Source organism: Oreochromis aureus, linkage group 13 (assembly GCF_013358895.1).
Source record: "Oreochromis aureus strain Israel breed Guangdong linkage group 13, ZZ_aureus, whole genome shotgun sequence".
Classification (NCBI taxonomy): Eukaryota; Metazoa; Chordata; class Actinopteri; order Cichliformes; family Cichlidae; genus Oreochromis; species Oreochromis aureus.
In genome coordinates this window covers 30,174,142-30,200,878 of record NC_052954.1, presented here as the reverse complement: position 1 = coordinate 30,200,878, position 26,737 = coordinate 30,174,142, and the positions used below count along the sequence as shown (strand labels likewise).

Here is a 26,737-nt window from a genome sequence, read left to right as displayed (position 1 = left end):
ATAAAGAAGTGTTAAGGGGGTGTTGGAAGAGGGGTGGAACTTGAGGTGGTGGTGGGGGGAGTATGTATGAGATGTATGTAAAGGGAGATGAGGGGAAAGAGAGGTTAACAAGTGTGAACGAGAGGAGGAGGAGGAGGAGGCGTGCACGGGGAGGAGCTGTAAAGGTAATGAGGGTAGGAAAGCAGCGGGTGAGAGGGGAGGAGAGCACAAGGAGATCCGTGAGATGCAGCTGCAGATACAGTATTATCAGGCCGGTCTGATTGCTCCATGATGGAAGGAGAGATTGCGGAGGAAACGAAGAGCTCTGCCCATCGTTCGGCTGGTGCTGGCATTACCCCTGCTAGCCATAACAGCCGACTGCCTTGGCGCCAAACATGCTGGAATGCACGCTCACAAACACACAAACATACTGTATATGCACCCAAGAGCACATATACAAGCTGCTGTAGGGAACACCTCCCTTATGTAACTTACGCTCAGTTGGGACCTGATGAACTTTGATGTACTGATTAGAAGGTACTCAAAGGATTCAGCTGTATTTTTGTCTTGACTTTGACTTAACTTGGATCAAAATACTGTGAAACATATGCGTTCCTAATTGCAGTGGTCCCAGCTGTGTTTGAAGTAGAGTCCTACATTTTGGGAAATATACTGATTTACTGCCCTTTGATCAGATGGCCAAATATTTCGTTTCCATCTGTACGCCATTTGTTATCTGGCAAATTGCAAGTTCCCTCAATTGAGTTCATAATATATTAATAATTTATGTTTTTAAAAAAGTATCTTTAGTATGCTTAACGTTTTCTTAGCATATAACTTAAGATAAATAATTCAAAATAAACACATATTTGCACCACGTACAGCTGTAATATATGATAGAACATGCTGAAATCCTGATCACGTCTCTTCATTTTACTCCTCCTGCTCCTCATGCTTTAATAAATATTTTCCCAGATTTTAAGCAACTACTTTTATATATATTTTTTTATACATGCTTTTATAACATATTTTGAGAATGCGGCTCCCTCAGAGACTAGAAAAGTTAATGGAAATCAAAATAAATATACTTGAGATACTTAAGTGTGTTAAGTGTTTATAGCCTATTTTATTGTTTTAAAACTAAAATTATGAGCACAGCATCAGTTCAGGGTCTTAGTGACACAAGACTGGCTCTAACCACCTGATCCCCTGACCAAGACTGGGATTGTCTTAAATCGTCAGTCAAAAAGAAAAAAAAAAAAGTATTAAAAGTTTGAACCCACTATCCAGCGGAGCCCTGCCTGTTGTTAATGGGTGATTGCCGTTGGGTGTGAATGTGGGCATGAGTGGTTGAATGTTTCTCATGGTTAGCGTTGCGATGTGTCGAGGGTGTATCCCGTCGTCTCTTTCATGACAACCAGGATATGCTCCAGCATTCCAGCAACCCCAGCGACTGGATAAGGAGTAGAATAAAAAGTAGATTGACCAAAAAAAAGGGAAAAAGTATAGAAATTTCCAAACAACTATTGTAACAGATGTTTTCAGTAGAGTTTTTTTTTATGTTAAGTTACTGCTTTAGTAACATGCGCATAAATGACACACAACTCTCCAACTGGAGATGTGCATATGGATCTTCTTTTTTTTTTCTATTCTTGGTTCTATTCTGACAGTTTAGGCTCTATCAACAAGAAAGAAAGAAAATATTGTTTTTGTTCAGTTTCATGTTTTCTTGTCCTCGTTTTAAAATCAAATCCTAACCAAAAAAATAGATGCTCATTTGAGCCTCAGTCCCTGAAGCCCACATCGGGTAGGTGACATTGTCAAGGTTTTCTTTTGTGGCGTCCTAAGGTGTAGCACACCCTAAATTCTGACTTTTTTGTTTGGCATGTGAAAGCATACACCAGATATTCCGTCTTTACAAATGTGATGAACAGGAAAATGGTGGAAAAAGAATTCCCACTATGACAGTCACATAATGTTCTGAGTTCATACTGTGAGAAACTCATTTTGCCTCACTGCTCTGTCCCTTCATTCTGTCCAGTATGACCGGACAAATGTCAGAAAATAGAGGGGAAATGATTATCTTAGCAGCAGCTGTCCCTATCAAACGCTCTGTTCTGCTCCCCATTATTCTGAAACGAGGGCAGTTACGCAACCAAAGAACAGCACAGAGAAGAAAAGTGCAACTCAGTCCAAATGACTGGTAATCACAGCTTAGTATTTAGGCCAAAGGTGGCGCTGGTCTTTGGACAGAGCCTTGAGAGTCTCCCCAGCTCCCTGGGGCCCTTGTGAAAGCTCCAGGTCCCCCAGGGGCTAATGCTATCTGGGCCCAGCTCCAAACTCAAGCCCCAGGCCTCGCTGGGAGCCTTGAGAGTTGCTCTCTCTTATCTCAGGGAAACACACTGGAGGAATTGCAAGCTTCCCACCCTCCACCCCCATCAACTACTGGGCTTTGTTCAGCGTGAAGCCAGCGTCTGCAAACACATACGCCCTGCCTCTTGAGTTGGGGCCAGCTCGAGGCTAGAGGTGTTTTTTTTCTATCAATTAGCTGAAACAAGACACTGTGGACAGACTGGAGTTACTGTGTGTAAATGTTTGGATACTGCGCTGAGTATATTTGAGCATAATTGCAAGTTATGTCCTAAAAGCGGTGCGCTTGAGCAGTTTGCCTGCAGTTTGTCAGGGTCGAGGATCAGGGGTGGCCGGAGACGCAGGAAGAAGCTACAGTGGTTTGTTTTGTCCCCGAGCCAAAGCTTCAAGAGGGAAAACAAGCCTGATGCGTGCACACAAACACACACAGATTTACAATGATATCCATTTATAATCAGCACTGAATGAGAGAAACAATTTGTGAGCGTCTCCTATTTGCTGTCTCTCCCTCCAGGCTGCAGCAGCAACAGCAGCAGCGACGGCGAGGACAATGGACAGATGGACAGCCTGTACCTGAAGTCTCTGGAGGGCTTCATCACTGTGGTAACATCAGATGGTGACATGATCTTCCTGTCCGAGAACATCAACAAATTCATGGGACTCACGCAGGTACACAGCCATTAAAGAACACTAAAATAAACAGACATGTGCAGACACTTCAGCGTCACATCGGCTTCTAAATGTGATCAGTTCCTGTTTATTTCCACGCAGTCATAGTTGATGCTTTTTTTGTTTTTGTGGGGGGCGGGGGGTGTCCACAGACACAGAATAAAGTGCCATATAAATACAGTTGAATTTGGCTTGTAGTTTAAAGTGCTTTGAGTGGTCATAAACATCACCAACGCCTAACATCTTTGCACGTGACATGTGGATAGATTTTTTTAAATTTTCTTTAACTTCTCAAGAAGATTGGAAGGAAGACATTAACCCAGTCAGACAGGACGCAGATGTGGATAGAATAGAATAGAATACAACTTTATTGTCATTGCACATGTCACAGGTACAGGGCAACGAAATGCAGTTTGCATCCATCCAGAAAGTGCTTTAGTCGTGATATAGATATATTACAATATAAATTAGCAATAATAGAGATGTGTAAGTATATTACAGAAATGGGTCTATTATGGTATGTGGATGTTAACGGGTAGCCAAGAGAGAGAGAGTGGGGTGTGTTTGTGTGAAATGCTTCTCATGCAGTGTGTGTGTTCAGTCAAGACGGTGAGGTTCAACTATAAACACATTGTGCATTTTCTTTCCCCACCCTCTCTGACACCAACTTTAGCAGCAAATCATAAAGGAGAAGTTTACTGTAAATGATGAAACAAAACCTCTGCTTTGTGACCCTGCGCTGCCCTCAGCTTTCTGATTTCAGGCTGTCCTTCTGACCCATTTGCTTGAACTCGATGTTCCTGAAAGAATGTATCATTTGTGGTAGAAGATTTGTCCAAAAACTTTGTGGTCTTTCTTCACCCCTTACACCATTGCTGTGGAACAGAAGGAGAACACGTTTCACTTTTGGTTGGACACTTGTCTTTGATGTCCAAATTAAATTCTGTCAGTGTGCTCATCACATATTTCATATTATATGGGGCAAATATAAACTGCATAGAAAGTGCAGCTTGACTGGTTATCAGAGGATTACAATCACAAGCTGCTTAACTTTAGTTTTGTTTGTTTAGTGTTGAAGCATTCTGTGTTTCTGGAGGTGACACACTTTTGTGCATTTGTTCATTCCTGGCGGCCGCCATTACTCACGCTCACTACCCCCTCTTCATCTATTTATCCCAAGCAAACTGCTGGTGCTGGTGCCAGAAAAAGAAATATGCAGCATGTCTAACTGATGGGACAACTACTGTAAAATGTAGAGAAAACCGTAACAGAAAGGCAATTGTATGTCTTTATTTAACGTTCCTTATTTCAGGATTTTTATTTATTTGTTTGCTTTTTGTTTTTCAGGTGGAGCTTACTGGTCACAGCATCTTTGACTTCACTCACCCATGTGACCATGATGAGATCAGAGAAAACCTCAGTCTGAAGACGACTGGTTAGTACACAATCTCATACGCATTATCCTCTATCCACGTATGACAGCCGTTACATACACCTGATTATGGTTTACTGATTAAAAAAAATATGCAGTCATTCTGACATGACAAGTGATCTTTTCATTCTCCTCCTTATCAAAAAATACCCCCTGAAATAAAGTAGAGGAATGTCTGTGGAGTCTTATCTACTCAATAAAAGAATAAATTTGCTCAGCAATTCACAAGCTAAGCTGCCCATTAGATAATAGGATATCCTGTGTACAAAGTTGATGTTTTGTCCCACCCATGTCACCATGAGGAGATCATAGAAAGACCTATGTAACAGAAAACAAATTAAGCCAATCACTGGAGAGCATTAATACCACGCAAATTAAAAAAATAATAATAAAAAAATTATATTTAAAAGATGTGCTCACAATACAAATAGTTAAGTCTTCGAGCCCAGAAGACAGGATTCCTAAGCTTTGATTCAGACTGGAAACATTTAAAGGTCACCTGTAATACTCATTACCAACTTCATATTGTTAGTAAAGGAACAGTTCGCCCTTCAGTTCATTCTGTCTGAAATCATCTCCTCCTCATTTATGGTCACCCTGCCTATTGAGGCCGCTTTCATGACCATATTGGGAAATCTACTCACAATGACATCATACAGTAACAAGAGCAAAAGAAACTGTGTTAAACCGGGTATTATCTAAACCTGAGAGTGTGCCTCATATTAATTGCCTGTACATACTCTGACCTCATTATTTGAAATCGTGGCAGTGGTTCATCAGGTCCACTTTTACAGCATTTTGAGATTATGTAACTTTGAAGCCATGCCGGATAACTGGAGGCTTAATCTAAGTAAACTTCCCCCAATCATGTTAGAGTTTGTATTTTAGTTCTAGTTGTTTCTGATTTCAAATCATTTTTTTTAATGTAGTGCCAAATCGCAACAACAGTCACATCAATTATAAAAGACCGTACAATAAACCAATATTATGTTAGTTTGCTGCTTTCTGGACATTTCTGTGGACAAGTAACACCAGTGTGACTTCAGTGTGTGGAGTCACACTGGTGTTACGTATCCGCAGCGTGACTCCAGTGAAATAAAATATCATCAGCTGATGTTAACGCAAACAAACTCTGAGGCAGTATTATGTGATTTTTTTTTTTTTTTTTTTTTTTTTTTTTTGAGAATTCCAACTCTTTTTCCGCTGCATGTGTATATATAGAATATAAGAACACAGAGTGTTGATAACACTTATCAGCACTGACCGCAAAACTTGCAAGTAGAACAATACTTTATATTTTATAGACCTGTTTCTATTTAACAAACTTTCACTCAAAGTCATTCACATATTAACGTTCGCAGTTGTTTTTGGCCTGAAGAGACGTTCGTCTGGTGTTTGTTTTGCTCAACCTTAGCTATACGGAGATAAAGACTTGTGAGTTTGGAGTTTGACACAAGAGACACTTAATTTCTTGGCTCTGAGGCATCGCTCCAAGGCTGAACTCTCATTTGTGATGTAACAGCTTGGCTTACTTTCCAACTCCTGTCATGTGGGCCGAGGGATACAATGACTGTGTTAACTTTGACTTTTTTTTTTTGTAATGACATTAAGTCATAATAAGCATGTTTTCTTCTTCTTAATAGTGTGATTTTTTTTTTTTTAATTTATTTTTTTATGCCCTTTATCCCCGCATACACAGTTCAGCCATATAATTAACAAAATCCCTTGTGCTGCCCAAACACGTCTCACTGGTCCAGGCGTTGACTCGATTTGATGTCTGTGGCTAATTCCATCAGATAAATGCTCACTTTTTAGGGTCTGAGGAATTTAAATTAACTTAAATGATTATTCAGGAGTTCGCACTGTCATGAAAAGGATGTGTCAAAATTTACATCCCAGCAGATCACGATGGCGGGTATCACATTACCGTTGCTAGCTTGTCTTCTTCCTATAATGCATCCCTCTGCCTTGTTTCCCCCAGATTGGGTTGTTTATGTGAAAATATATATATATAATTTATCAGAAGAGCCCTCCTTTGGTTTGTGGTTCAGTTTTGATGCTCGCTTTCCACCTTTTTATTTATTTTTCCAGGAACCCATTACAGCATTCTGCCACCTTTTTATTTAAACTAGCATTAAGGGTTTCTGCAGTTTGTTTCTGTATTAGCTCTTCTATATGCCCCATTTGCATCACTGTTCACTGCTTGTCCTTGGTTAGACTACAACATATCTAGCCAAGAGCTGCCATTTGTCTTTTTTTTTTCTTTTCTTTTTTTTTGGAGATGTTTGGTTGTCGTAAAAGTTGTTAAAATCCCTGCCCTGTCCATTTTCTTCCTAAAAACTTTTGAACTTCCGAAAACTGAATGCATAGTTACTGATATGCCTTTGCAGATACTTATGCATATGGAAGATTCAAGCGTGGTTGGTGTGTTGTAGTGTAGTGTGGGTGATGTCAACACTGACTTAAACACACCGTGCATACTTGCAGACATGTACACTTTAGCTTAGGTCTAATATAACCTCGACAGGTTCTTCACTTCATGTACCAGTGGCTCAATGCTGAGGCCAATGTAGATTAGTTAGAAGTGTTTGGCTGGCTTTGGTGCTAGAGGAAAGTTCAGGGGCTTGTAAAAAACCATGCACAATCCTACAGGACGATGATATTCCACAGTACTGTCAGCTTGTTGTCAGCAGCTGTCTTATCTAGGAGTTGACCAAAGTATTTAATGGACCCTCAGACATCTATATCCTCTGAGTTTACTTGAGGATGAAAAATCATTCTTCTGAAGTAGTAAATCTGTGTAACGCCTGACATCTTCCACATGCTTTGTACAGCCTTGCAGCTCTTACTGTTTCAGAGCCATTCAACTCTCCTGCTTTTACTGGTGGGACAGAAATGATCTATGCAAAACAATTCAAAACATGAACAGAGTGTGGTTATTAATATTCTATATCTGATGGGTTCACAAGGGAAAAAAACAACATGAGAACAAAAGTTCAAAGGTCATACAGAGAGCAACCTATAGACAGATAAAGTAGAGGAGTTGTAAAGTGCATGTGCAAAGGCGAAGGAAAGCCGATAAGAGCTGCTACCGTGAGGAAGAGCAGACGAGAAAAGGCGCTGAGAGAGGCACAAGGCATTATGGGGTAGAGATAGTGACCTTAGTATGTTACACATGCAGTGCAAAGCAGAGCCAGAAGTACACCCATACTACATGTTTTCTGTCTGTGAATCTACTTTCTACTCCTTCTCTCTCTCCTGCACACACACAGGGTCACACTCGCTGTGCTGTGGTTGATAACTCTTATCAGCAGTGACCACAAAGCACACAAGCAGAACAATACCTTCTGATTTATAGACCCTTTCTATTTAACGCACATTCACTCCACACTCATTCACATCTGAACATGAACGTGCTTGTAAGTGTCGCGGGGAAACATTTATGTGGTGTTTGTTTTGCTCAAGTGTAACCATATGGAGATAAAGACACACTTTTAAGAGTGGAGTTTGACAAAAGACACACTTCTCTTTGCTCTGTGGCTGCAGCTCCGGGGCTGAACTCTGACCTTGTGATGTAACAGCTTGGCCTACTTTCCAAGTCCTATGTGACTAAGCTGGAAGGGAGATAAAGGAAGTGAACTTCCAGTTTATTATATTGCAAAAAAAAAAGACACTGAACTTTGTTTTAAATCTCCTCATACTTATAGGATCCATATATTACTATGCTTTAATGTCAAGGGAATTTTATATACTGTGCAAAAAGCTAAAAAGCTGTTCACAAGAGCAGGATCTGAATCATTTAAATGCTCATTTATGTTTGCCCCTGCTCGGTGACATTGTATTATTGTATGATGATTCAGATGATGACTTCTGACACACTTTTTTGTCTTCCAGGAAGTGGCTTCGGTAAAAAAGGCAAAGAGCTGAGCACAGAGAGAGATTTCTTCATGAGGATGAAATGCACGGTGACCAACAGAGGACGCACCGTCAACCTCAAGTCAGCCAGCTGGAAGGTAAAAGCTGCTATATCTACAAAGCATCACATCTGCAGCAACTGCATACACAAAATGAGATTATTACATTGTGAATAGATTTAGCCAGATATTGGATACAGGTAGGTTTAGATTTTAGAACAGGGGTGGGGGAACTCCAGGCCTCAAGGGCTGGGGTGTCCTGCGGGTTTTAGATGTGTCCTTGATCCAACACAGCTGATTTAAATGGCTAAATTACCTCCTCAAAATGTCTTAAAGTTCTCCAGAGGCCTGGTAATGAACTAATCATTTGATACAGGTGTGTTGACCCAGGGTGAGATCTAAAACCTGCAGGACACCGGCCCTTGAGGCCTGGAGTTCCCTCACTCCTGTTTTAGAGCAATTCATGATGCTGGTAGAAGTCAAGCAGCCCATATTAAAAGTTTAATGTTATATCCTTAAAAAACAATTCCACAAGCAATCTTGTGCAGCAACACAAAAGTAGTGTAACAAATAGTGTAGAGAAATGCTTTCTCTGGGTTGTATAGCAGTAATGCAAAGCATTATTTTCAAAGGTAAGAAGTAATGTGTAGTACTTTACAGTTTTTTGAGTAACTATCGCAGCCCTGGCCATTAATATCAACTAATGTGGGGGGAAAATGTCTGCCAAAAAAGACACCACTACAATAGGTGTTTTCGTCATGGTAAATAATGAACACTCAAGATAGGGAAAACTGTAATAATCGCGCTATGGCTGCATGTTATTCACCACAGGGGTAACTGTGACACTGTGTAAACTTCATCTGCACTTCTGCTGCTCTTCCTCAGGTGCTCCACTGCACTGGACAACTGAGGATGTACAACAGCTGCCCTCCACGAGTGCTGTGCGGCTTCAAAGAGCCTCCGCTCACATGCGCTGTCCTGATGTGCGAACCGATTCCACACCCGTCCAACATCGACACGCCGCTGGACAGCAAGACCTTCCTGAGCAGACACAGCATGGACATGAAATTCACCTACTGTGACGAGAGGTAGGCTGAAACATATTTTTTAGATTTCTTATTAAATGATAAAAATATATTCACCAAAGCATGTATTATGCACCTATATTTGGTTTGAACCTCAGCAGAGTTCAGTAGAGCAGCAGATTCACATTGTGGACTGCTGCCAATTAAAACATAACCCATAAAGTCTCTCACACACACAAACACAGAAGACTTGAGCGATTGCAGTGTGTTCACTTAGCAGGTAAGAAAATAGAAGTTGGTGATGAAACATAAATTAATAAGGCGCTGTCATGACGTTGTCAGAGCGTGCCAAATGTTAATGACCGTGGATTAGAGCGTGAAAAAGCCTGAAAGCTGAAACATTTTTAAAGCTGCCAAACAAAATGACATCTGACATCATGTCAGTTATCACTCGTCACTTCTGCGTCAGCATGAAAAGCAGCTATCTTAAACCCAAAGAACTGCATAGTTTGCACCCAGATATTTCTTTCCCACTGGCACGAGAAGGGAACACAACGCATTTTCAGATTGGTGTTACACAATCGCATGCACGCAAATCTGTAATCTTATCAAGCTTCTCATGCAAGAGAAATGCTCCTTTTGTGTATTGCATGCACAGGTCTGTGCGTGACCACACTACAAACAAGAGCCCATTTTCTTTTTCACCCTTCTTAGTGCAATTTAATAGCCGCCTAAATCTTCTCTCCAATTACGCAAATGAGTTTATTGTAGGTGGGTCGACCCTCCTGGCTCAGCAGAGACTTACACTCATTAGAGGAGGGACAGAAAGTTTCTTCAGCTCATGCCTGGCAGTGTGAGAGATGGAGGAAACAAAGGAGGAGAGAGAGAGGACAAGAACAGAGACTTATCACTTAGGAATAATTAGTTCTTCAAGAGGGGTAACAATCAGAAGTTTAACCTTCTAGTTTGCTTAAACTCTGCTTGACCTAAGAAGAACAATCATTTCCTCCCCTCAATATCCCTGTTGATTCTTTATAATTTACTAAGTACCGTAAGAAAGTCCATTTTATGATTAAATACAAGCTTTATAAATGAAGTATGGCTATTGGCTATATTCTCAATTCTACAGTATAAGGAATACAAACACAAAAGGACACAAAGGGAATTTCTAAAGTTATACAACTTGGATAATTTAGACTTGGACAACACTTCTGTGTGTACTATGTTACTTTTAAGTGTCACTCAGAAATGTCATGCAAGTAATCATTACTTATTACAGTGCATGTTGTAGATTTAGCAGTAATACAGGGACATTGACCCAAATAATACACCCAGTTAGATACAATTTGTGTACCGTTGATTCCTGTGTTAATTAATTTTAGAGTTTTAACTCAAACATTTGTATAAAATCATTCGTATGCAGACGACGCCCGCAGGGTAATGTGCTCTTCTGCTTTGGTCTTACTGTCATTTGTTACTTTTATATCTAAAGTACACCATGATGCAAAATAACATAGAAATAACAATGAAACGCTTGTATTTACTTAACATGGAGGAAATGAATGGAAGGAAAGAAAAGAAAGCAATCACCATCGTATTCACCATTATTATAATTTGACGCTATTTTAGTTGTGACCATGTTTTATTAATGCTTTTGTTTCGTCTCTTTCCGCACTCTGACTCTCCTCTCTGGCCTTAATGCATTTTTTCTTTTTTCTTTTTTTTCATGTGTCTCTCTCTCTTTTTTTTTTTTTTTTTTTTTTAACCATTGTGCCTATGTACTCCTCTTCCCTCCAGACATTCATCCCCTCCCTTTCCTCCCTTCCCTCCCTTTCCCCACTGCATCTGTCAGCGTTACGCAATCTGAGGGTCTGCATCACCAGACCTCTCACTCTGTCCTTCACACAATAAATCCACCGCATCTTCATCATCATCCGCAGACTGTTCATCTCAATGAAACTTTGGCTTCACATCTCCAAAGCTATCCAAAGGCAATATAGATGATGAAAACTGTATTTTAACTGATTTGACATCAAAAATTGTTGAGTATGATGATCAGAGGTACAAATAGGATAAAACGGAGTGAAAGCGTACATTTATACCTATTGGAAATTTAAAACTTTTTTTATGCTGCGGTGTATCCTATCCCTAAACTCTGAGTCACATCCACTCAGTCAGCAGCTTGCTTATCCAAGATGATGGGGTCTATCCTCGTGCCAGAGTGAAACATTTTGGTGGCAGTTGGAGTTAAATAAAATCACATTCCTAGCACTTTAATTTGGGTTAAGTACAACTTATCTTCATTCTTGGTCCCAGTTTACCCTCCCCGGTCTCCTTATCCTGATAAAACCTTGTTTTCAGGGGCCCATTTCCTGTTGTACGTTTGGATCATGTTCTCACAGCACAGTTTGTTTGGAAGAGGCTCTGCTTTTGACCCTTGGCCTAATTGTTGGCTTCTCAGTGAAGTCAAAATTGAACTAAAGTTAATAACATATATAAATAAGTGTATTTGCTGTCAACACAGCCTGAAGCTAAGTATGTAATTATTTTCAACACTCAAAAACTTCATTTAAATTAGTGCACCTGTAATCAGATTACAGTAATCCTGTTATTTATTCTCAAAACCTCTACTTACTGGCGAAAGAGTTGGAGAGAAATAAAAGGGAGTTTTATAAACGTGGTTATTGAAAGCCAGCAGCAAAATCCTGATTAACAACGTGAACTTGTGATGAGAGACGAGAGATTAGCTGTTCCCAGAAGCACCGGGAGGTTGGAGACAGAACGAGCAATTCTTATTTTTGGAAAACTATCCACCTCTCAGTTGGATTTCCAAATGGTACATGATGTCTTTTGAAGTTCAGGATGGAGTGCAGGATTTGTCTTTTGAGTCGTACATGTGAGAAAAGTTCAAATAATAAGTAAAATCCCGTGTCTTATTAGATGTGTATGTCTGTGTCTGTGTTACAGGGTAACAGAGTTGATGGGTTACACTCCCGAGGATCTGCTGGGTCGTTCCATCTATGACTTCTACCACGCCTTGGACTCGGACAGTGTCACCAAGAGTCATCAAAACTGTAAGTACACGCTCGGACCTTAAAAAAGACTTTGAACGCCTCAAACATCAAATATGAAGCAAAACAAGCGACACTCATTCAGCTATGAACACAATCTGCATGTGTAGTTTTCCTTTAGCTAAGATCTGGGCCTGCGTATCCTCAGATTTTGCTAGTAGCAGTAAGCGATGATTGGTTCAAAAACCTGATGAAATATGGAGCAGCTCTTAAACAATAAGAGCTTAAATCAGAGCCTTTCTGCATGCTTGTTAGTATTGGCAGCCATCTTGAAATGGCACATTTGAGGCACTTACTTTGAAGGATTCCCTAAATGAACTCTAATTTTAGTGATCAGGATGTAAAAACCTGCATAATCACTAGCCAGATCAGCTAAACGCTTCAAGCTTGCAGTCAGCTAGTAACACAGCCTAAAGTTTATTGAGTGAAGATATCAGGGGCTTTTCTTGTCAGACATTTTTGTTTCATTAAATTTTCTTTTTCTTTTCTTTTATTTATTTATGTTTTAGGTAGACAAATACATTTATCCTTGTTTAGACATATGTGGATGTCTGTGTGTATGTTTGTGTGTATGTAAAGAGCAGCAGCATGGTATTAAGATGTCTGTTATTAAATTAAGTGCATCCACTGATGGCCTGATGAGGTTTGCACATCTGGTGCCACAAACACAGTGGACAGGGGACCAGGTGGCCTCTATTACAATCTAATAACAATGTATGTGTGTGTGCGCATGCACGCTTGTGTCTGTGCATGCGGACAAGGCTCTGAAGTGTCATGGCTATTCTCTTCACTGACAGTACTGTATCATTAGAGGCTTTGACAGTGCACGAGGGAAAGTGGTAATTTAGTTCCTTAAAACCACCCCTGCAACATAATGGCTGTGTATGTGTCTGTGTGTACACAGCAAAAAATGCCCTTGTTACAAAGAGGATTATGCTTTTTTTTTTTTTTTTTTTTTTTTTTTTCCTCCTCCTGGCATATCTGGGCCAACACTAATCTTGATATTTTCTTTGAAACGAAAAACTGTACTTTCCAAAAAGTTGATTTGCTACATCCAGATGACCATAACCAACTTTCCTTACTTGGATGATTGAGCATGCATCAAGACACAAAACTGTACCTAATTTGATATTTTACTTTTCACAGAAAATAATATTTTCATCCAAAGCTTTCATCATTTAAAAAGACGTCAAGCAGAAACTTAAAGAAGCAGCACAACCCAAGTACTTTTTCCCCTGTAGTGCCGTGTTTCTATCTAGATTGCTATGATGTGTTTCAGAGCTGTATAAGTCTTTGCTGCCTGTTTCATTAAACTAAAAGCACTCTCCCTGTTCTGCCATGAATTGCCTAAATACTCTAATTGAAAAAAATAAACCAACAGTCACGTTTTCCACACCCAATTAGTCCAAAAACATAAAGAAAAATTGTGGTTTTACGTAAGAACAATTTTCTCAGTTTACCAGTCAGATAAAACATGCAGCTAGCTAACGTTACTGCTCAATAGAGACCGGATGACATTAATGCACAGTTGGGTCTTTCTCCACAATCATGCAGTTGATGGGTGTAGTTTAACTGAACGAAAATAGTTTCTGTGGGAAACTGCTTACAAAACAATTAAAGACAGATTGATTCATTTATTTTGAGCAATTTTAAATGCAATTTTTGGTACTTTGATTACCATAAGAAATCTAAAATATGACCGTCATATTTTAGTATTTAAGAGACGACAATATTTCCAAAAATGGTAGTTCACACTGAAACAGTCTGGATGGATAAAAGCAATGATATCTAAAAGCATCTGGGGTAATAAGTGCCTTCTTTTTAAATAATAAACCAAAGTAACTAGGGATGGGTACCGGTGTCCGGTGCCATGATGGCACCGGTGCTGACATAAACGGTAGTAACCAGACCGAAAAGCAGCGCACATTTCGGTGCTTTATTTCGGTGCTTTTTTTTCCCCTGAGCCAATTCTAGCCAATCATTTTACGTTTCCGAGGATAGTAGGCGGGGCCAGGTACGTACGTTCTTTTAGAGCAGAGCTACAGATTAAAAATGCCCAAGGCGAAGCGATCAAAAGTCTGGCTGTACTTCACAGCAAAAGATGCAAACTCAGCAGCCTGCAACAAGTGCTTTAAGCTGATATTGTGATACTGTGCAAAGGAGGTAACACCTCAAATCTGATGAAACACCTGGCGACGCATAGCGGTTTTTTTAAAGCCGAGAAATAAGCCGTGTTTGATAGCTTGCACATCTACTGCGGGTGTGGTGCCTGTTATCGGACCCGGAGTTAGCAACATCCCCCCAATAGAGAGTCCTGGCCCCTAGCCCTGTCAGCGTAGCAGAAATGATGAGGATGATGATGGCAGCAGCAGCCGTTCTCCTCTGCGTGAGTAGCTTCATGTTGTTCGTGTGTAATTAACGTTGAGTAGGCTAACCACATTATTACATTAATGCATGTAAGGTGAACTAGCAAACACCGTCGTAGTTACATGCGGCTGTCTTCTTGTTTGATGGCAGATACTCCCTTCACCCTGGCCAAAAAGGTAGCCCAAAGAAAAAGTGGAAAACAGTTAAACATGAGAGGTTTTTGGACAAAGTTTGTGTTTTTTCCATTGTTTAAGCACTGCTTCCAGCCAAGAGTGATGCCATATATGCCCAATAGCTGCAGAAAAGGCTAACATTGTTATCTTTTTACAAAAAAAAGCTGAACATGAGAGGTTTTTGGACCAATTTTGTGTTCTCCATTCTTTAAGCACCGGTTTGAGCACCGTTTAAGCACCGGCACCGTTTCAAAAGTACCGGTTTGGCACCGGTATCGGATAAAACCTAAACGATACCCATCCCTAAAAGTAACTCACATTCACAAAAGTCAAATTATTATGACTTTTTTTAATCAAAGAATTACTTTGAAAGGTTGGCTCAGAAACAGAAATATTTCAGCACATATTGGGTTTGTTTGATGCGCAGTTGTTTCTTTAAGTTTTGCAGTTCCAAAGTTGTCCTTTTAGACATGTTCTTTTGGTGTCGGTGCACTTTAATTTTGCATATCAACAAAAACCAAAAAAGTGACATGAAAGAGGATTGTAGTCCTCAGATTTCTGTTTTGTGTGCTGCATGTGGATTTTTTTCTTTTAGCCATGTTCTCTTTCCACTGATCTTAAGTCATCTGCATCCGCAGCCCTTAGCTGTCTGACATTTGCCAAGATAAAGGACTCTCTATCCATCCGACCGTCTCACAAACACAGACGAGCCGCTCTCACGGCCAACGTGACCAGCCTGTCGATCAGCACATGCTAACAGTGCTCTCTGCTACATGCAGTGTTGTCCCCTCCAAGCTTTCTCAACACTCTTACTTGCGCGCGCACACACACACACGCACACACACACACACACACACACACACACACACACACACACACACACACACACACACACACACACACACACACACACACATATATGCAGGGAGTCACTGGCCTTATGTACGCTTTGTGACCATTCCTACTCCTTTCCCACGCCAGTGCTGAACTTTGGACTGTAGCCAGAACATTTCCTTCTCGAGAAAAGTCAAACATCCCGCCTTGTCCCGCTTACAAATATTTGCTTGATTTCTAAAGGATTATGCAAATATTTAACAAATAATTAACCAATCTGGACTTTAAACACCTAAATAAAAACAAAATATAAAAATCCACCACATACAGTTGTGGTCAAGAGTTTACATGCACTCAAAATGGGCATGAATTTAATACTTTCTTTGGTCTTTTCTTTTCCTAGAATAGATCTTTTAATAACCTTAAAAAGCAAAAATTGAGTGCACCAGTTTGACTTTATTTGGATTTCCTCTAATACACACATGGTCAAAATTATACATGCAGGCTCCAATATTTAAACTCACGTAAATCTTTTAATAAGTAGTACTGAAGGTTTACACCGTCTTCTAATTTGACCAGCCTGAGGTTTATGAACTTCTCGTTAGAGATCAACTTTACTACTGATGTGACCTTTGATTGGAAAGTTGCAACATAGAAGATTAAACAGTCTGTCGGTGACATCGGCAGACTGAAAAGAACCGTCAGTTTATTTTCTCTTTGGTTTTGTTTCCTCATCAGAAGATTACTCACTGGGTTATACAACAACGTGAATGCGTCACAATTTTACGCATGAACAACAAAAACTCAACAACTACTCTCAGTGAGTAATTTCTGAGTAATAAAGAAAAACACTGATTACAATAGCCCTGTTTAAAGCAGTCCTGTGCACTCGAGGACATTAGATGAAATCAAATTCAGCTCAGTTTTATTTAGTGCCAGTCAACAGTCATCTCATGGCATTTTAAATCGTTATGTAAAGACTAATAAAAATGACAACAAAAGGTGAACATGGAGAAATGACTGAGGAAAACCCTGACCAATAAAAGATGGAGACTTTTGAAACTAAAGACAAGTAATGTTCCAGATCCTGACATTATTGTTTCAGTGTCATTCACTTTCGAGTCAAATCGGTTGCCACTTTTGAAGAATAAAGGAAGTATGCTCACAGTTTCAGGAAAAATTTGTTTTAAACTCGCTTTAAACTTGCAAGCGATAACGCAAATGTTATTCATAGCTTCTTTTTTTTTCTTCTTCTTCTCTTCCTTATGCAGTGTGTACCAAGGGTCAGGCAGTCAGCGGTCAGTATCGTATGCTGGCTAAGAACGGGGGTTACGTCTGGGTAGAAACCCAGGGAACTGTCATTTATAACAGCCGCAACTCTCAGCCGCAGTGCATCGTGTGCATCAACTATGTCCTCAGGTAAGAGTCTTCATTTTTAATCCAAGTTACCCTAAATTAAATGCCATCTTTGCCTGGATTTAATCATAAAATATTCTGATTTCTATATCTCAAAGTTCAAATTTGCTGTGTTTTCTCCAATCTGTAGTGACATCGAGGAGAAGTCGATGATTTTGTCCCTGGAGCAGACGGAGTCCCTGTTCAAGCCACGACACATGAGCAGCTTCTTCAGTCCTGGAGTGGGCATGAGCGGAGAGCCTGGAGATGCCCTCTTCACTAAATTCAAAGAGGAGCCGGAAGATCTCGCTCAGCTTGCTCCAACACCTGGAGACACGATCATTTCCCTCGACTTCAGTCAGTATTTACTTCTGTAACCTTCCTACTGCGTCTGTTATGGTCACAGTATTCTTACACCTTACTTTGGCAAAAATGATATAGCAGAAACAACTTTTTAATACAGTTTCCTTTTGTCTTTTTTTAAAAATTGGCTCAAATTTGTGATTCTTTTTCGCAGGTCGTGTTCAGTTTGAAGAGCCCCAGCAGCCAGCATACTCCCAGGTGTCTGCTTCAGCCATGGCCCCTCTGGGACCACCGTCCTGGACCAGTGAGAGCCACAAGTCTGCCTCCAATGCCTCTGGCCAAACCCCAACTCCAGCTCCAGGGGACGTGGGTAAAATGGCCGGTGGTGCGTTCACTGTGCAGCAGAATCCTCCACCGGGCAGCGCCACTCCGAGCCTCAGCAGCTGCTCCACGGTGAGGACAGCGAGACAGGGCACGACTGAGAGCCAGTTTGTGAAATTGAAAAGAGTAATTAGTTAGTGAGCGAGTGACTGGTTGGTTACACTTGTTCCATGGTTTATTCTTTCAGTGTGCGGTGAGGTCACTAAAACTGGGCAGAGTGTGTGAGAATAACGGGGGTGGTTATTTGGATGGAATAGGCTCTTAGCAGTGAATAGTGCCTTTGTCAAAACTCATCTCTCTTGTTTCTCTTATGTATTAGTCCTTTTTGTCTGTGCTTATCATTTTCTTTCTCTCCACTTCTCTCATTCCAATCTAATTTCTTCCTTTTGTTCATCCTTCCTTCTGTCCTTCACCTCTGCAGCCCAGCAGCCCAGACGATTACTACAGCTCAGTGGAGAGTGACCTGAGGGTGGAGCTCACAGAGAAGCTGTTTGCTCTGGACACAGAGGGAAGCAGTTCTGCAAACACCGAGGTGTGTGCGTGTGTGCGTATGTGTGAGTGAGAGACAGACACACCAAAGTTGTATAGAGTTTGTGAATTTTATGTTAAATCAGACAAAGAAACAAAAAAACCTGAATTAACCAGCTCAACATGTGTATTCTCCATCATGAGCTTTTTAATTTACTGCTATAGTGTCTTTGACCTTTAGCTTATAAATCTGTGAGAAAAACATTTAGGACATTTTCCCTTTTATGTTAGTATTTCTTCAACTTAATGAGTACTAGATTAAACAAAACTATAAATCAGTTGTTTTACATATTTGAGTGGATGCTGATAAAATACTAGTGCTCACAATGATGTTTTTATTATTGAGTTCCTAATGTAATCATCGTAATCCTGTTAGTCTAAACTGAGTGGCAGTTTTTAGAACACTGCAGCATTATCTCAGCCACAGACACTCAAATGTCTAAAGCAATAATTTATATTTTTCCCAAAATGCTTAAAAGCATCTCTTTTCTTAAATATTTGTATTAAAAAACAAAACAAAAATTATTTCTGCTATCCAGAGGGACTTGAGTGATTTGGACTTGGAGACTCTGGCTCCTTATATCCCTATGGATGGAGAGGACTTCCAGCTCAATCCCATCGTCCCAGAGTCAGAGCCCCTGGAGGCAGCCCCAGCAGGATCCATGGGGAGCAACACCAGCCTGCCCCAAACTAACCAGACCACTCAGCAGAGTTTCAACAATGTGGCCAGCCTCTTCCAGCCCCTGTCCACCTCCTCCCAATCCCCAGGCCACTACCAGCGTGCAGCATCTTCATCCTGGGCTGGAGGGGAAAAGAGAGTCTCCAGCCAGGGGAATGCAGATCCCCATGGAAGGTCATACATGATGGGGCATCTGCACAATCCCCCATACCGGGCCCAGGCCAGCACCCCGCTGTCCTCCATGGGTGGCACTCAGAATCTGCAGTGGCCGCCAGACCCACTGTTGACTTACCAACAACAACCACGGCCCACCAAGGCCTGTCTGATGGACACGATGTTGGAAGAGCGGCCATCCTGCAAGCAGAACATGCCACATGGCATGCAGAAACAGAGGTGACTTAACTATGAGTCTCTTATTTTAGTGCTCAAGGAAAATTTAACTTGATGCGTATAACTGTGAAAATATAGGACTAAAAGGAATAAGGAATAAAAACCTTAACAACACGATTTAAATGATAGATTTAAATAAAAAAGGGTGTTGACTCCCAAATTCTTTTTATTAACGCTGCAATGATTTATTATTAATTAATATATTTTTTTTATCCACTTTGTGTATGCAGGTCCATCGACAACTTTGTACAAGCTTACAGAGACATGAGTCCAGCCAGAGTGGCCATGGCCAACAGTATGAAGCGCTCCTTCAGCCAGATGGCTGTGGTGAGTTCCTCCGATTCCTATCGTACAGCGAAAGTTCCACTGCAACTTAAAGTATTCAGTTCAACATGAAGCATTATTTTGAGGCATTAGTGTTCCACGCAAGATTGCATGTTAGTTTTCAAACCATGGTTTAAATTCTTGAGTTTGATAGTTTGCCTAAAAAAAAAAAAATCTACATGCACAAACTGCTAATCAGTTGAGTATGACTGTTTCAGGGTGAAAGCAAGCCGCCAGAGTTCATATGGAAGAAGATAAGGAGTGACAGTTGCATGGATCGTTCCCTCTGTGCAGGATCACTGGCAGGTATGCTTATGCAGTAAATGGATGGAAACCATGTTTTATTATCTCTTCCACACATCAGCTGTACCTTTTTAACCTCTCGCTCTCTTCTTTCAGAGTCGGAGATGGCGAGAATGATGCCAGGGAACATGGCTCCATGTCTCAACTCGCTGCAACAACACAGGAAGTCACTCTACGCAGGAAATGGGATAAGTGGTGGAAATGAAAAAGGCTTTCCCCAAAAGAGCTGTGACTACAGAGAGTATAACATGCTGCCTTCTAACAAGTCTGAGGGTGAGCTGAAATTCCTAACATTTACAGATTTTAGTCAACTAATATCACTGTGTGGACAGCTAAAGCACTCATTTAGTCTTCTATTTAATTTAAAGTACTTTTACATTGGAGAATATATTAAACATATATGACTGAGCCATTACCATCTTGCTCTGACTAAATCTACTCGTGTCAAGTGGTCTCTAATTCAACAAGTAAATCACTGACACACAGGGATTTTCTTTATTTCTGTCATTTTCTAGGCATAGCCAGTCGTTTGCTGGGGCCTTCATTTGAGCCCTCCTTTCTGCCGGAGTTGACCCGCTATGACTGCGAGGTCAATGTCCCGCTGCAGGGCAACCTGCACCTCCTCCAGGGCTGTGACCTGCTGAGAGCCCTGGACCAGGCCACCTAGAGCCCCAGATTCAAACACCGACATAAACCTGGACTTACTCCCTGCCCTGAGCCTCCACCTGCAGCACGAGACTTAAGCCTTTCTTTACCTTTGTACCTCTAGGCCTTCTATGAGCCCTAAAGCTCAGCTAACTATAGAGAATGGTATTAATGGCCACATCCTGCCTTATTTAGCCCCACACTCTTTTCCCCATCCCTTTTTAAGTTCTCTGTGTAGACCAAGCTGAGTTATCAGGGTCAAGCCACATGCACCCCTTTCCCTGCCAAGCTCTTTACTCATATCAGATGCAGGTTGACCACCATTGAGCCAAACATCAAATGACCCGCATGTATAACAAACGGTCACTGGTCAAAAAAAGGTCAATGCTGGACATTTAATACATGACAAAGGTCACACCATCACATTAATTATTTAAGAGTCTTGACACTGGGATGTCACCGGGTTTGGTGTAGATGCCTCCAACAGGGTGGCAATGCTATGTTTGATAACACATCCTGAACTCGGGTCTTTGGTGTAAAAGGGGGTGTTAGTGGTGTGGAACGAAAACCTGCCTCAAAGGCCAGCTCTGCTCAAACATCTACAGCCACACCACCCTGACTACCAGCCGATTCCTGCTTAGGTTTAGCAAAGCAGGAATCTGTGAGCAGTGGGTCTCTGACCTACGCCCTGATATGGACTCTATGCAGCTTAGATCCCAGCCCTACTACTCTTCTAGCTAAAGCATTTGGCTCAGAAGAGATGATATTATACTACCTACACATGAACAGAGACACTGTCTTCTTTCACATTTGCATGTTTTACCAGCAACTTGTAGACACGGCTCAGTTGAAGCTTCAAGCAAGAGTTGGGTATCATGAACTGTGGTGAATTGTAGCCATTTTAAAGATTTCTTAAGAATCCTTTACACTATTGTATCCTCTTTATGGACACCCAAAGATGATTTCTTTTTAATCATAGTGGTGCAATATGCTGCACTGGAGTACTTTACAGTGTGGCCAGATGTAATGTTGTAACTGTGCGGTAATCGATATTAATTTCATGTTTTTTTTCCTCTATGCCCAAGACTTAAAATATACTCCAATTTAAGTATTATTTTAATCTTTAAAGAATTAAAGATTGCTTTAGTTGGAAGGCAAAGACCAGAACCAGAACTGATGAGCAGAATCGGAAGCAGTAAAAGTGATACCCAGCCTTGCTCAAGCCTTTTTCCACATATTCACATTCATCAGCCTGCCTCGTTTTGTCTGAATCCATCCCATAAATCACTGTAGCATCCTCTGCTGCTTTAGTACATAAAATGGTAGCATTAGATCGGTATGTTTCAGTTTCAAATGACATATCATTATTGTAACTAGTCTTTTCTTCTTTTCCTGAATTGAGATATTGAAGCTTTTATGAAATTCCCCCAGTTTATTCAGTCTAAACTGACAGGACACTTCACCACATTAACAGTGCCTTTTTTTTTTCTTCTTTAGTTCTTACTTCTCTTATTTTCTCTGTCTCTCACTCTCTCTCTGACACTGTTATAAATATATTGCAATATATGTAATCTGAACTTTTAAGATTTAAGATCTTCGTCTTAAATCTGTCTAAACACGCTTTCCTCACTTTAGTGTCTCTCAGTCAGGTAAGTAGCTTGTGTGGATACAGGGTTATTTTCTTATTGTGCAATTATTTCATTGAGCTAAAGCTTAGATTGTCAGTAACAAAGCTAGACTTTATGTACATAATCAATAGCCTGCACAAAGGAATGTGACATGCACACACTGTAAGAGTTCATATGATTATATGTTATTAGCTAACACACATTGTATGCAATACAGGAAACCATAAAGACCAGACCAGTGGTGTGCACAGACTCTTAGGGGACCGGGGACTGTTTGAAAAAGGGGACACTTATGTGTGGTGGGGGTTTCTTGGTTTCGTTATTGTCCTGCACCTGTACTTCGGGAAGCTTTAAGAAAAAGTTTGCATGATTTGCTGAATCCTGTCGTGGGACGGTTTTACATTTAGTTTAAGACAGTTATTAGTTTGAACTATGTACAGTACACAACAAAATTGTTAGCGGACAAGCTGTACGATCATTGTAGGAAGCATGGCTTAAAAAAGAAATGTGGTTTGCAGAATGCTTAGAGAATGGTTAGGCTGTAAAGTATGTGAGATTTGTCACTGGTATGCTCTTTTAAGCCAACTGGAGGGCATTTGAGCCCAACACAGGGGGCACTTGGGCTAATCACAAGTGCCGTGGGAGGGATCAAAAGGGCACTTTAGCTGATCAGGTGGCAACTTGAGCTGTCTAGACGGGCAGTTGAGGGGTGTTTTTGGGGGGCCCAGTAGAGCCGAAATAGCGCTTAGCTTAAGCGGCTCTAGTAACCTCTGTTGACCCTTGGTGTTTTATTAGGGCAAAAGATCATGATTGGATGTCGTCCCCCGCCCCGACTTCCTGCGCACACCACTGCACATACCAGACAGGGTAAAGTCAGCAGCGTTGGCATGATCACTGACTCATTCAGACAATGCATATGTACATAGCAGCAGCCATGGTTTCAATGCAGTACAGCAGCCTGTGACATGACTTGAAAGTGGAGTTTATATAATTTTCTTAAAGATTAGGACAAGGCCAGTTTCTCTTTACTCACAAACCGAGTGGCTGCCAGTTACAGAAAGCTTTGAAGCTTTGATTATTACCTGCCATAAGAGCAGATTTTGAAACTAATTTTTCATCCAAACATTGTCAGTATGTCTTCAGTGAAATACAGTTTTTCTGTTCTTTCCTCTCAAAGTATTTTCTTAAGCTCAGTCTATATTTTTGAGGTAATTGTCTCTGTGTGGTGACCACTTTGAGCTTTGTACACATATGTTATGTATTTAAAACAGAACTAATGTTGAAGATGGTGTTTTTCGTGTTTGTGTCCTGGTACTTTGTCCTTACCTTACCCCCCCATAGATGCAGTTAGAGCCAGTCCCTCACAGTGCTGTTTCTCCTTGTGCTGTTTCTGTGTTGTGGTGGCATTTTTTTTTTTTTTTTATTCTATCCTAAAATATCCATTGAATCTGTTGGCTGGCCAGTACAGTTGTTGTTCTTGCTTTAAAAATAACAAGAAAAAAATCGGATTTTAAAAAAAACAACAAAAAAAGAGGTAAATATCAGTTTTCTAAGTTTCACTTTTCAGATATGTAGCATTTTGAATATTGTAAGGAAGGTGAAGTTGCCACATTGTTAATCACATAGTTTTCCAGTTGCATATATAAAAGCAAAAGGTGCTTCATAGACCTTGTATCATTGTGTCATTTGTAGAACTTTTATTACATCTCTTGGATCCACTAACACTGTATTTTGATGTTCTCTGCCTGATGTGCTAAACTTTTCTTTCAAGTTCATTTTAATCATTATGATGTGCCTTATGACTTTATGGTTGTCTCAACATACCGAGGTCACCCTTCAAGTGCACAGTTTGTTCCTTTAGATCTGTAGATGGCATACTGTAGGTCTGAGGAGGATTATTATCAAATGCAATCTTAACTTGACATTGCATCTTAAGTTAAAGGTAAATTATTTTCTCCTGTTTGCTGCATAAATCTAAATTTGGAAATGAAATTGCGATATTTTCTAGTAGTAGTAGAAGATATCGATCTAAAAATAAAACGCCAAAAAAGTCGTCTTCTTTTTTTTTTTTTTTAAGAAAAATGGATTATTATTCAATACAAATTTGTCATGTGTTTTACAATATTTGGGAAAACATTCAGTTGGAATGATTTTGATGATAATTCCTCAGATTTTCCAGTGAATTGCGCCTTCGTAGCTTTCTTTCACTTGTTCCTTAAATATACCCAAATCTAAATAGAACTTTTGAGATCTATTTTGATCCTAATAGATCAGCAGTGATGAGCCAGCCTCTTGGATTTGAGTAGAATCCCAGTAGAACCAACCCTACATTTTGATAACAAATTAAGCTTTGTGTGAGGCTTATCAGATGACCTGTTTGCTAATAAGGCTGCTTGTGGGTTTTTAGAATTAGTTGGGTGGGGAAAAAAGATTTGACTTGTAATGTTAAGCTCTTATATTTTAATATATAGTGTCTCAACATGCTGCTTCAGTCGGCACTCATGTGCCTATAAGGGTTTTCTGGCACTCAGTGGTGCTAAAGGTGTCTGTTACAAGCATAATTTTGTGAAATATCAAAAGATTATGTTGAAACTGTGCCAAAACAGAGGAAGGGGACAGTCCTGATAACAATTCATATAAAAAATGCAGTAGGTAATTACAGAAAGAAAATGTGCAATTACTTACTTCTAAATTAACTACCTCTAAATTTCCTCTAGTATACGTATATAATTAGGCCAAATCTGTCAGGAGGAAGAGTTTTAACAGTAAAATTGCAACCAAAACTTGATCAAAATTTGCAACAATCCCAAATAAGAGGAGATGTAAAGAAGTGATGTTCAGTTGAAGGACAAATGAAATGGCAGACTTTCTGCTCAGCCTGCCTACCTGCGCCATATTTCTCCACTTGTCCATTTGATAAATCACTTCCTTGTTTCTCCTCTCCTCTTCACTCCTTTCACTTTACCAAAATGTTTCTTTTCAACCCCAAACAAGAGGCCATTTATACCCTCGATTAAATTGGAGGTTTTTCATATTTAGAGTAAAAAGAGGCTTCAATAGAATGCTAATAATGTTTGCAGGATTATGTACAGTATTTGAAATATATAAAATGATAGAAACATTGGTTTCAAGAAAAGCACCTTACAGCATGTTTGAAGCATGTTATCATTTTTTTTATTGGAAATTTTATGTGCAATATAAAACTAGTAAAGAATCCCAGTGGTAAGTGAAATTTTACAAACCAAAGATGTATTTAGTGTGAGGAAATATGCACAGTGACAAAGAACAGCACCTCAGATGAGTTTAAATGACCTCATCAGATAAGAAAGAATCTGCGGTAATGCATGTGGAAAAAGTTGGCTACATGGAAGTTGATTTAAAAAGAAGAAGGAAAAAAAAAAACTCCACTAGCTTTGGCCAGAAAATGTAAAAGTGACTATGTTGTTAGCATTCAGCGGCTACCGTGAAACTTGTTGAATGCTAAATAGGTGAAATGTATGTCCAGTGTTGAAAGAAAACAACAACTAAGGTATGTTGCCAAGTCAGAAATTAAAGGGGGGGGGAAAAAAGCAAAAAACAAAAAACACCCTTTCCTGAAGAAATGTCGAAGAGACACGAGTGCTAGTGACGCTAACCCAAAAAAATCGTCGGGGCTTTAGCTTTGTGTTTTAACTCTAGGAAGCTTATCACCAGTGCGCAACATACTGTGCTGCTTGAAGGGTAAAGTGACAAATCATTCAGGAGTTAATCCACTCACTCATCGCGCTTCCTCTTTAAAAAGATATCAGCATTTTATCTTTGTCTTGTGTAACAGGGTTTTTGTTTTTCCTTATGGGATCCATGTTAAGCTACTTGTATTCTGTTTTGTCAATGTCATACAATGCCATTTTGATTTTTTTAAAAATATGCTTAAAATCTATATTGATTATATTATTATTATTATTATTATGAATATTATTATTATGAATATTATTGTTATTATTACAGTATGGGGAACGTAACCCAATAAGAAGTTTCTGTTTCTGCACTGATATCTTATTAAAGCATACTGATCTTACCCTCATTCATCAACTATATGTGTGTATGGCTTTTTAAATATATATATATATATATATATATATATATATATATATATATATATATATATATATATATATATATATATATATATATATATATATATATATATATATAAATAATATATATGGATTTTTTTTCTCTCACTCAAAATCCAAAGAATTTCCATGATGTTTGTTTGTGTTTGTGTTCAATTTATTTTGATCATGTAAACGATACACAGAAGTTCATTTAGCAAAGAAAAGAAAAA

The 26,737-nt window shown here is 39.8% G+C and overlaps 1 protein-coding gene across 2 annotated transcripts in view; it reads left to right on the top strand.

The window, feature by feature from the left end:
- epas1b (endothelial PAS domain protein 1b) overlaps positions 1–26,481 on the top strand; it is a 51,840-nt gene extending 25,359 nt beyond the window's left edge. For both annotated transcript variants that reach the window (XM_031726642.2, XM_031726641.2), the window contains 14 exons: positions 2,864–3,018; positions 4,366–4,453; positions 8,345–8,463; positions 9,250–9,452; positions 12,357–12,463; positions 17,106–17,253; positions 17,381–17,586; positions 17,747–17,985; positions 18,335–18,445; positions 18,981–19,513; positions 19,741–19,837; positions 20,053–20,140; positions 20,234–20,410; positions 20,653–26,481. In XM_031726642.2, coding sequence (XP_031582502.1) covers positions 2,864–3,018; positions 4,366–4,453; positions 8,345–8,463; positions 9,250–9,452; positions 12,357–12,463; positions 17,106–17,253; positions 17,381–17,586; positions 17,747–17,985; positions 18,335–18,445; positions 18,981–19,513; positions 19,741–19,837; positions 20,053–20,140; positions 20,234–20,410; positions 20,653–20,804 — 2,423 coding nt within the window. In that variant the 3' untranslated portion in view covers positions 20,805–26,481. The remainder of the gene's footprint in view (positions 1–2,863; positions 3,019–4,365; positions 4,454–8,344; positions 8,464–9,249; positions 9,453–12,356; positions 12,464–17,105; positions 17,254–17,380; positions 17,587–17,746; positions 17,986–18,334; positions 18,446–18,980; positions 19,514–19,740; positions 19,838–20,052; positions 20,141–20,233; positions 20,411–20,652) is intronic.
- The last annotated feature ends 256 nt before the right edge of the window (positions 26,482–26,737 follow it).